This window comes from Triticum dicoccoides, chromosome 2B (assembly GCF_002162155.2).
Source record: "Triticum dicoccoides isolate Atlit2015 ecotype Zavitan chromosome 2B, WEW_v2.0, whole genome shotgun sequence".
Classification (NCBI taxonomy): Eukaryota; Viridiplantae; Streptophyta; class Magnoliopsida; order Poales; family Poaceae; genus Triticum; species Triticum dicoccoides.
Window position 1 is genome coordinate 812,733,905 of NC_041383.1, and position 10,510 is coordinate 812,744,414.

General features: G+C 45.1%; 3 protein-coding genes across 3 annotated transcripts; 1 reads left to right on the forward strand and 2 right to left on the reverse strand.

Annotated features, from left to right (window-relative positions):
* Positions 1-2,318: 2,318 nt before the first annotated feature.
* On the reverse strand, positions 2,319-3,669 carry LOC119366532 (thioredoxin-like 4, chloroplastic). Its single transcript, XM_037632283.1, has 3 exons — positions 3,177-3,669; positions 2,922-3,085; positions 2,319-2,657 (listed from the first exon to the last, which is right to left on the reverse strand). Exons 1-3 carry the CDS (start codon positions 3,627-3,629, stop codon positions 2,627-2,629), a joined length of 648 nt encoding a protein of 215 aa, XP_037488180.1. The 5' UTR covers positions 3,630-3,669; the 3' UTR covers positions 2,319-2,626.
* Positions 3,670-4,806: 1,137 nt separating this feature from the next.
* LOC119366533 lies at positions 4,807-6,552 on the forward strand. The gene is made up of 2 exons (XM_037632284.1): positions 4,807-4,984; positions 5,576-6,552. Exons 1-2 carry the CDS (start codon positions 4,895-4,897, stop codon positions 6,308-6,310), a joined length of 825 nt encoding a protein of 274 aa, XP_037488181.1. The 5' UTR covers positions 4,807-4,894; the 3' UTR covers positions 6,311-6,552.
* Positions 6,553-7,096: 544 nt separating this feature from the next.
* On the reverse strand, positions 7,097-10,051 carry LOC119366534. Its single transcript, XM_037632285.1, has 5 exons — positions 9,871-10,051; positions 9,202-9,335; positions 8,126-9,079; positions 7,870-8,025; positions 7,097-7,736 (listed from the first exon to the last, which is right to left on the reverse strand). Exons 2-5 carry the CDS (start codon positions 9,307-9,309, stop codon positions 7,401-7,403), a joined length of 1,554 nt encoding a protein of 517 aa, XP_037488182.1. The 5' UTR covers positions 9,310-9,335; positions 9,871-10,051; the 3' UTR covers positions 7,097-7,400.
* Between the last annotated feature and the right edge of the window lie 459 nt (positions 10,052-10,510).

Consider the following 10,510-nt stretch of genomic DNA (forward strand, 5'->3'; position numbering starts at 1 on the left):
ACGATTCCGTGGCCGCGCGGGCAGACGGTGCTGGACCGCCAGTACGGGCAGACAACACGAAAACGGACGTAGTCAAGTAGTCCCCGGCGAGCACCCGCCATCCACCGAGGCGGACCAGATCCCCATGCAGGGTTGTCCATGGCGAGACATCACCGGAGCTGGCGGTGGCGGCGGTAATGGCCGGTGGACCATTGCGAACCGAGGACATCTCGATCCCGGTAGATTCGATTGGTAGTTTTCTGTTTTTCACCCTAGCCTACACGAACGCTTCGCACGACTCGAGAGGAATCACAAACTGGTCAAGGATCGTACCGTCAACAAAAAGGAACACCTGGCTGGGCCTGGCCCGTTTGTTTTTTAACCTAAAGCCTGGCCTTGGGATGGTTGAGTTAATCTAAAAATATTGGATTAGTTACGCTTACAAGTAGTGATACTGGTAATTCTCAACACAAAAAAAAAGTACTCGGTGATATTTAGCTCATTATCGGTATATATAAGCCTGCTATGATTCGAGTCTAGTTGTGCACAAATGCCGGGCTGGCAGTGGAGGCAAAGCGAGTGCCGAAAGTTAATTTGGACGAACACATATGCGAATATAAACCAAATATGTTGCTTCCGCAGGTCAAAATGACCGTGATATTTTATAAATTTTAAGCTGGTTTAATATATGTTCACATATGGCATACTTATTCACCAACCCAGTCGACTAACATAATAGCTGAATGAACGGAAGCGCCAAGAAACGCCTATAGGGCGCCTAGTCCGCGGGATGGTATAGGAAATGCATGGACAGTGCATCCTGTGCAAGCCTATATTTTTGGCTTATTTATTGCACATATTTCAAAAATATTCTTGGTCAGTCAGATATTTAAAGAAGATGATGTGATTTTTTTAAATAAAAAACGTATGTTCACAAACATTTTGTGATACTACAAAAGTGTTTGCGAATTTAAAAATGTTTCCAAGTTTTTGAAAATCCTGAAATGATAAAATTCACCTGAATTAAAAGCATTCAAGACTTTTATAGTAAGATTAGAAATATTCATGAATTTTACAAAAATAATGCTTGCAATTTAACTAAAAATGTTCAGAAATTTATCGAAATGTTTATAAATTTTGAAATAGTGTTCTTCATTTCCAAATAAAATGACCATTTGTTCCCAAAAAAAATGTCATCGGATTCTTTAAAAAATATCCATGCTTTTATAAAATATTCATGATGTTTGATAAGGAAAATAAATAAATAAACAATTGAGTATAAATTAGCACGATGTGCTTCTGTGTGAGGTAACCATCAAAATGGGGTAGACGGAAGAAGAAAGCAGAAGTGGGGTGTTTCATAGTTATCGAGAGTTGTGCGCGACTTCCCTTGCTCCACCGCGCTATGCGCCAAATAGGGTTTGCTCGCACCAAGGGCAATCACGTAGTGAGATAGGTCCCCTTGGGCTCCTACTTGACACTCGTTATTTCGATAAGCATTGCCTCTTTATATGGCGGTGGCCGGTGGCATTTTGACTGTAAACAACTAGAAGTTGGATGACATGATTTTGCGGGAGGGGTGAGAAGTCGGTTGGGTTGCGGGAAGCTGGTCTGGAGGGGCTTTTGCTCCATATTGCAATTTGGAGAGATGCTTCTCTAAAGCCTAGGCGTGAAATGGTTGGGCTTCTGCTCTTAGGGGATCTGGAAGAAGCAAAAGTTGAGGCGCAAGCTCAAACCAACAGGTGCTAAGCTCTTGAGAAGAGCACAACTTATACCAACATACACTAGAAATCACCTGAGTTGATAGATACCTTGTTTAGTGTGAGTTTCTTAAGGTTCGTGAAACCACAAAATCTATGGGTAGTTCTAAATATACATGAAGAGCTCTTGGGTATGATTTCTTTGGTGATGACAAGGTCAGGGTGGCATATCTTGAGCCATGTCCAGTCAATAGAAATCACGCTCATCCTCACGACTTCTTTTAGTGATGACCGTGACAATGTGTCGCTCAAAACATCATGTCCAGTAGTGCTACATGTGCAATAGCCCACTCTTTCCTAAAACTGTTATTTAAGACTCGGATAAAAATAGCCTTCGGTTTCTCAGTGACTCCGTTGAAGCATTCTTGGCTGCCTAGTTTGTCCATGGGTGGTACGCCGATATAGAGTTATAGATATGAGTATATATCGGTGTCAAGCGAGGAAGCACAAGCTAGATAAAGCATTGTGCATTTGTGTCCCTATAATTTTGATCAAGCAATGGTGAATCACACCATTTCAACTTAATTTGTTTTGAGGCAAAAAGACAATAGAATAGAAGTCTGTTTTAGGACAAAAACAGAGTAGAATTCATTCAGATGTTGAAATGATCAGGTCAAAGTCTGAAACTTTGCAACGGGGAGTCACTGGATCGGAAATGACATTGAGTAATCAACCAGGATCTATCCTCGACCATTCTACATGGATCCCTTTGCATGCATACAACTATTTCATGAATCATGATATACTCTGCTTTATTATTACAACCAATCCCAGTTTTTTCCTGCTACAATGGAGGTTCATTTAGCAAGCTAGCTAGCTTTGGCAGATCACTCGGTTACCAGTCTAGCTAGATGGCTCTTGATGTATGTACGTATTTGGAGTAGAAATTACTCCTCCGGCTGCGTCTCCGGCTCCTGCCTGCAAAAGGGAAATGCCTACATACATCAGTCGGGATCGGGATATACAGAGATCTTCAGGTAGACTGTCATGGACTGGTTAATACTAAGAGAATTAGTTAATTCTTTAGCTCTGCAGCTCCCATTTCATAGGAGCAGATACATGTGTCTGTCATTTCACTAACTGTTTCCAAGGTAAGCATGTCTAGGCGATTAACCAAGGAGATCTTATCAGTTTAGAGGCTCATAAACAATGGATTCGTGCGTGTGATGCTTAGTTGCTTACTCATCAGGTGAGGTGTACTTGGCAATGGCGGCGGTGATCCTGTCCTTGTCCCGGGTGGCGAAGGACTCGACCAGGACCCCGGCCTTGTAGAAATGGAAGAGCGGCACCACCTTGATGCGCAGCCGCTCCGCCACCTCCGACTGCTCGTCGTACTCATCAATCACCTGCAATGCAAGCATGCATAGCTTCTCTTTCAGATGCATATAAGATGATCTTTTGACTAATCAAGATTTGCTGGTGTCAGGAGGGTCGGACGTTGTGCTTGAGGAAGATGACGGGGGAGCCGTGGTCGCCGGAGCCCTTGCAGAGCTTCATGAAGCCCTGCTCGATGTACTTGCAGCTGCCGCAGGAGGGCCGGAAGAAGTCCACCACCACCAGCGCGCCCGTCGCCCGCGACCGCTCCAGGAACCGCCCCAGCTCCTCGTCCGTCTTGAACTCCGTCACGCACTCCACCGGGCACGACTCGTCCTCCTCCTCCTCCTCCTCCTCGCCGTTCACGGGGGCAAGCCCCGGCAGGGACCCGTTGGTGCTCCCCGCGCCCTCCTCGTTGCTCTCCGACGACGACGACGACGACACGGAGACGCGGATCTGGCGGCGGCGGCGGAGACGCAGTGGGGATCTTGGGAAGGGGAGGGTGGTGGTGGTGGTGGCGCGGGGCGGAAGGGAGCGGCCGGAGGTGGTGGGGAGGGGGAGGAAGGAGCCGATCATGGCTGCATTCTCGTGGATTTGTGGTGCCTGCCGTCTTGAGGTGGTGTTGTGGATATTGCGTGGGATTCTTTTCTTTTCTTTTTCTTTAGAAAAAGTCTTCGAGAGAAGGTAGGAGAAGATCTACGTTTGTGGCTGGGATTGATTTGGTGTGCGCGCGCCAAATCTTTGATATTTTGCCTTATTTTTCTCAAGTGAAAAATGTCTTTTTCAGAGCTAGCCAAGTCTAAAATCCAGAAACTTCACATCTGCAATTTAAATGCCATGCATAAACATCACGAAATCACACACAATTAAATGGCGTGCTCCTTGTTCATCTGCGATTGACTGTCCTCCTAACCATCCTACCACAGGTTGGTTAACAATTAGATATCAAATTTATTAGTTGTTTTTCATGTGGATTTTCTAGTGTAATCTACTGACTTCCTTCAAATGGGAGTACAAATAAAGATCTTACAATCCGTAAATATTCATATGAAAAAGAAGAGAGAACATTAGAAAAAGCAATATAATAAGCAAAGTGTTGAGCTCGGCTGAACAGTAAAACAATATTTTTTTTTAGAAATTTCTGATTTTTTGCGTGTGAAATATTAACAATTTTTTTCATAGCTTGCAAATTTTCATCATGGATGACATTCATGGAAAATGTGGCAAAGAAACAAAAGTGATGCTCCAAAATGCGTTTGAAAATAGAATTTGGAGCATCGACTCTGTTTTGTTTTTGTCACGATTTCCATGATGCCACATGGTGATGAAAGTTTTGAGGCAAAAAAATCATTTTATCCATGTTTCACACAAAAAAAAAATCAGAATTTTTAAATCTATCAACCTTTTTGGTTTGATTTTACTGTTCACCCAAGCTCACATACCTCGGGACTAGAACAACCGCTTACATATAATAATAAATATCAAGTCAAATGTTACAAATATAGTTATAATTACAGAGCTCTCCTTGGTCAATGGTCAACCTACACAACACTGATAGCTAGAAAAAAAGTCAGGTTTTTAGGGAAAAAAAGTCAGAACATGTTTATTTAGAAGCAAAAAAAAAGTCTGAACATTTGATATTTGTTTTGTGTGTGGACATCTGAACATTTGATGTGACCATGTGGGCCCTAAACGGTAGTCAGGTCCAGTTAAAGCCCAAGAGAAAGACGGCCTAACCCAAACGAGAGACGCACTCGAATCTTCGCAACAGCCTCGCCCCGCCGCCGCCGCCGCCGCGGCCACGACCGGATCTCGTCCTCCTCCCGGCCCAGCAGAGGGCGATGGCGGCGAGGGCGCTTGGGCTCGCCGGCCGAGCGCTCCTGCGGCCGCTCTCCTCGCCGGGCGCGCAGCGGCTGCTGTCCAGTGACAAGGTACGCTCACCAGCTCCCCATCCCTCCCTCCCTTCCATTGCATTTCCCCGCAAGAAACCCGATACAGATCCATCTAACTCGCAACACGATGGTAGCCAGGTAGACTGAACCAAATCTTGAACTGAAACAGACAGATAGGACAGATTCGTGAGCTAGGCAAGTGTGCGCATGCTTCCCACCAATTCAACTGCGATGTAATTTCATTTCGTGGGGAATGATTAGGCAGAGGTGTTCTTGTCATCATAAATTCCTTTTTTTTTACTGGAGTACTCCCTCTGTAAAGAAATATAAGAGCATTTAGATCACTACTTTCTTTACGGAGGGAGTACTTTCCTAAGGGTGCCGGCCCCCTTTGCCATTGCCAACTAACCTACCAAATTAACTTAGCCCAGTGCTGCTGATGTTGTTGACCACAAGTGCTTGCTACTATAGCCATGAATCTTATTGTGTGATCTTTATTCTTACAGCCGCATTGATATATACAGTCATTGTCTCCTGCCTTTTCCCCAGTTCTGCCTGGACACGAACAGAGTGGTCCATGTTGTTATCTGGTGCTTGACACGATTTGTATCTCAATTTGTGCTCTTGCAGGGCCCACTGGAGGGCCTCGTGAACGCCGGTGATCCGATGAGCCGCCTCATCATGCAAGCACGGAACCAGACTGGCGGCGGTTTTTCCCCTCAATTCGCTGAGAACGGGTTCACAGCAGGTGGTTTCAGGATGGGTGGTAATGGATTTACAGCCGGTGGTGGCAGGATGGCTGGAAACGGATTCACAGCCGGTGATGGCAGGATGGGTGTAAACGGATTCACAGCCGGTGATAGCAGGATGGGCGGAATTGGATTCACAGCCGGTGGTGCCAGGATGGGTGGAAACGGATTCACAGCCGGTGGTGGCAGGTCGGGCCGGTTTAACATGGAAATGCTGCGGCCAGCAGGGGCTCCGCGAGTGAAGAGGGACGTTCTCCACGTCACGCTCAAGGGGAAGAAGACCTTTGTGACAGTGACGGACGTCAAGGGGAACAGGAAGGCTGGGGCTTCCGCTGGCTGCTTGGAGGATCGAAAGGGGCGGTCTCGTCTTGCTCGGTATGCCGGTGAAGCAACAGGGGAGCACATGGGGCGAGTCGCCAGCAAGATTGGCCTCAAGTCGGTCGTCGTGAAGGTGAAAGGATACTCCTTTTTCAGGAAGAAGAAGAAGGTGATCATGGGCTTTGCGGATGGTTTCCGGGGCGAAAGAGTGAGGACCCCGTCTCCTATCATGTACGTCCACGACGTGACCCAGCTCGCGCATAATGGATGCCGGCTGCCCAAAAAGGTAAGGAAGTAAGACTGATAATAGCCCCCAGCAAGAAGTGTGGAGATCAGTATCCTGTCCCAAGGAGAAACAAATTAAGAACGATATGTATGTATCGACAGGTTTTGTAATAATGTCATGAGCCTGGAAGTATTTATGAATACTTATTAGACAGTCTTAGATTGGCGCTTGTAAGACAAACATTTTTGTCATTTCCTGTAATGTTGCTGAAGTGATGGATTTGTTTTCATATCCCTCTCCTTTTGTGGAGCTCCTATGTAGTTACAGCACTGCAAGTGTATGTGTTGAGAAGCTGCTAATTTCTTGTTTTTCAAGAAGTGAAAAAGTTTGAAGTCGCAGGTAATTTGGACGGGTTGCATCCCTCTTGCACATTAAAATAATGTTCTGCTCTAATAGTTGCTCTGTCCCCTTGTTTTCTTTTTTTAACCGACAAGAAAAATTCTGAGATTTTTATAGAATTAAACTTTGTCTGTGATTCTTTCAAGCAAGACAAAATGCAAACTCACCAAAATATGCAGAACTCCCTTCATCATATTCCCTCTTCTCCTCTCACTAAAATTTCTCTGTTGAGATCCCCTTTGCAGTTAACTAGAAGGGCGAATTAGTAGGTGATTATTTAGAACTTAACTACTAGAATCTCTATGTAGTTAGAAGGAGCGACTTCTCTGATTTTGTTGGTTCAGAGAAGAATGTAGTATTGTGAAGGAACTTGGGGAAGATTAATTGCAGCAAGGAAATCACTGAATCTTGACAGTATCATACACAGACCATGCATGGAATAGGATGAATGATTCCATGATTTTATTAATGACAGTGTATCACATATATATCGCTCAAAATTGCTACCAACTGCTTATGTTCATAATAGCAACGCCGAAAAAGAAGAAAGCATAGTTAATCCAGATTGCAACCAAAATGTTGACAACACTGAATTTTCGTGCACACACTACTGCATCCAATCATTTGGCTTGTACATGAATGCTTCCCTTCTGAGTATTATTATAAATCTTCATAAAGCTCCCAATCGATCATTTTTCCACCACGCCCATATACATCAATCGTCGGCATATATAAATAGCATCTCCAGCCCCAGCATTGTACTTCACAAAATGGTGACGATATGACGGAACTCCTCGCTGCCAAGGATTTGCTCTGCAAACATCCTATTCTGATCGGCATGGTAATGGTCCCCCTCGATACTACCAGCCTTGCTGACTGAATAGATATCATCAGTGTGAAGAGTCTCGGCATACGCCACTGGATCTACCACCATACGTTGAAGTACAGTAGCATTCCCAAGGATGTAGAGCGCCAGCTCAGCTAGCCCCAATACATCACAAAATCCAGACATGTGGACACTCTTGAGGTGATGATGCAGAGGCCCTTGCGCAGCTGTCACCATCCTCATAGTAGGAGGGCAAAATCTATCACGACCAACCTGCACACACATATATCCGTTAATTCACTATAAATATTCTTCAGGGGGGTAGGGGTTAAACAGAAGCAACAGACATAACTATCCTGATTAATGTGTTGATTTTTTTTTCATAATCAACAGTTAAATTACTTACATGCAGTTCTAATTCTTCTAAGAGAGGTGATAATTGCAAAAGATGAACAAACCCTATTGCCCAACTATCATCATATGGATCCCACCCGATCTCAAGGTTCATGTTCAGATGCCTCAAATTGATGAAGCTATTCTGGTTTTCACTGAATCTTAGCACCTGGAAGAGAAACAGTGCACAGATACAAAATTAACAATTAAACTTTGTGATAACAAAATTTTAAATGAAGTAAAACAAAGCACTACTTTCTAGAGCAGACCTGATCCAAATTCAAAAGTAGAAATAGTTTTTGCACATGAGGAAGAGCAAGCTCGGTGAAGGTGAAGGCCAAGTCATCGAAATCATAATCATTGAACTCTTGAGTCCTCATGTTTGATACAAAGGTTGCCTCCGACAACCTCAAGCAATCACTGAGCACAATTTGTGCGAGATCTTCGTCGAACTCAAATTTGGTAAGATTTGGAGCATGCAACTCTAACATTTCCAGTTCAGAACGGCGCACACGCAGGTACTGCAACCTGCACAGTTCCTGCCCTATGCGTAAACTTGACAAGGGGGAGCACCACTCTATGTTTATATGCTCGAGAAGAGCACAACTTAGCAACAGGCACTGGAGATCACCTTCACTGATGAACACCGTTTTTAGTGTAAGTTTCCTAAGGTTTGTGATACCGCAGAAACTGGGGGGCAGCTTTAACCATACATAGCCCAGAACAAGAGATGTGACACAAGAGCCGCTTGGGCCACTGAGCTTGCACAGCGGGAAAACATCCTTGTACTGGTCACATCCAGGGCCAGCGCAATCGACATCAAATGTGAAATCGAAAGCAATGTGCTTGGCCCTTGACGCAATGGAAAAGCTAACCCATCTATCAATGTAATACTTATGCTTTCTGCGGAGACCAAATTCAACAGCAAACTTGTCCAGCGTAGTCGTAGTTGTAGTAGAAGTAGACCACAGTGGGCGCAATACACTCTCCACATTGAAGATGAATTCAGCAGTCCAGGATGCTCGTTTAGCATCCGTGTCTCTAATGATGGCATTAATGGTTTTGGTGAAGTCCGGATCTGGGTCAGTACTGATGCCAAAGGTGTCTTTGGTGAAGACCAGATCTGGGTGGCATATCCGCTGCTGTCTCCATTCACCAGAAAGCGTGCTCATCCTCACGACATCCTTGATTGACAACCGTGACAGTATGTCGCGCAAAACGTCCTGTAATGAGCATGAGCAGTCAAGTTGTGGCACCAATTCAACAGTCACGCTCCCCTTGCTAAGACTCTGCTTTTTAAAAGAGTCGGTAATACCCGACGTAAATAAGGCATTGCGATCCTTACATAGGGTAGAAGTTGAAGCTGAATCTCTGCCACCTTAGGTTTCTCCACCCTACTGAAACCAGCGCTCTTATTTTCGATCGAAAGTTCTTGGCTGCTCTGTTTCTCCATCAGAGTGGTCCGATAGATAGATCGATCTGGGTGGCAGCAAAGAAGAAGTACAAACCAGATAAATCTCACGGTGAATCGTTTCAGCAAGCAATCGTTATCATTGGTTTCGGAAAGCATCATTATCATTGATTTCAGATAGCAATCGTGATCATGAATCCCGCCGACTCAACTCTGTTCTAGGACAAAACAGATAACGTAATTTGGCGACAAACTTGTATCAGGTATCTTGCATCACAAGATTTTCCTCTTCATTTTTGTAACTCCTATCTTCACGTAACATCAGAGGAGTAGGTTACTAGCCTTGGCTGGGAAAAGAATAAATAAACCAGTAACCTGAAGCTACATCATGTTTAAAATTGGCCTGAAGGAACATTACACTACAATGGGGATCGCTCATGCGAAAATTCAAAATTTTGCAATCGGGATCGCAGGGTCGGGATTGGAACTGGATAACTAACCAAGATCCTAGCCTCCATTCAGATATCATCCTTGGGATTGTTTTTCTCTTAGGAATTGAGGAACGCGCCCATCAATTTTTAACAGGGATTCAAACTGACGTACCTACGGATGGAGTAGCGGCGCCGGATGGGGAGGAGCCTCTCCCAACGGGCTCGCCGGAGAAGGGAAAATCCCGCCGGCGAACACGCAGGAGCTCACCGCCGCGCCATTAATCGCCTGGATCGAAGGTCGCCGCCGCGCTAACCCTAGCGGTGCTGGCAGCCGGGAGGAAGAAGGGGAGAGATTAATCTGGGCCGCACATCTCACATCCAACGTGGGCTATGTTCTCCCAACCTTTATTTTCTTGGCAATTCTTGTTTCCAGTTTTTTTTTTGTTTCAGATTTTTCTTTACCGTTCTTCGAAAATAAAGGCTATTTTTTAGGCGGTTGCTACATGGCATACAACTGGTAATTAAGAGTTATAGCTGCCTCCCTAACCGTCAGATCGATGTGGATGTTCGATTTGCCTCCCCCATAGCAATACCGGTCGTGTTGGAAACCTATTGCAGCACTAACCATGTTGTGAACCCCACGCGTCATGCTGTGAGCCCCATCATTCGCTTTGAAGCATCCGTCGCCGATCATGTGAGTGCCTCTCTTCCTCACGTTCGCTTGGGGGGAGCGCAGGCCATAAAGTTGGGCATCTAGCTTGTGGGAGATAGAGGCATCCATGACAGCTTCTATAAAGGTGGGAGAAGCCCTC

Coding starts and splice junctions, on each gene's coding strand:
- LOC119366532 (XM_037632283.1), bottom strand. CDS start 3,629: ATGATCGGCTCCTTCCTCCCCCTCCCCACCACCTCCGGCCGCTCCCTT. Junction 3,086..3,176: donor TCATCTTCCTCAAGCACAAC/GTCCGACCCTCC, acceptor CTTGCATTGCAG/GTGATTGATGAGTACGACGA. Junction 2,658..2,921: donor AAGTACACCTCACCTGATGA/GTAAGCAACTAA, acceptor TCCCTTTTGCAG/GCAGGAGCCGGAGACGCAGC.
- LOC119366533 (XM_037632284.1), top strand. CDS start 4,895: ATGGCGGCGAGGGCGCTTGGGCTCGCCGGCCGAGCGCTCCTGCGGCCG. Junction 4,985..5,575: donor GGCTGCTGTCCAGTGACAAG/GTACGCTCACCA, acceptor GTGCTCTTGCAG/GGCCCACTGGAGGGCCTCGT.
- LOC119366534 (XM_037632285.1), bottom strand. CDS start 9,309: ATGGAGAAACAGAGCAGCCAAGAACTTTCGATCGAAAATAAGAGCGCT. Junction 8,026..8,125: donor TACTTTTGAATTTGGATCAG/GTCTGCTCTAGA, acceptor TTTCTCTTCCAG/GTGCTAAGATTCAGTGAAAA. Junction 7,737..7,869: donor TAGAAGAATTAGAACTGCAT/GTAAGTAATTTA, acceptor ATGTGTGTGCAG/GTTGGTCGTGATAGATTTTG.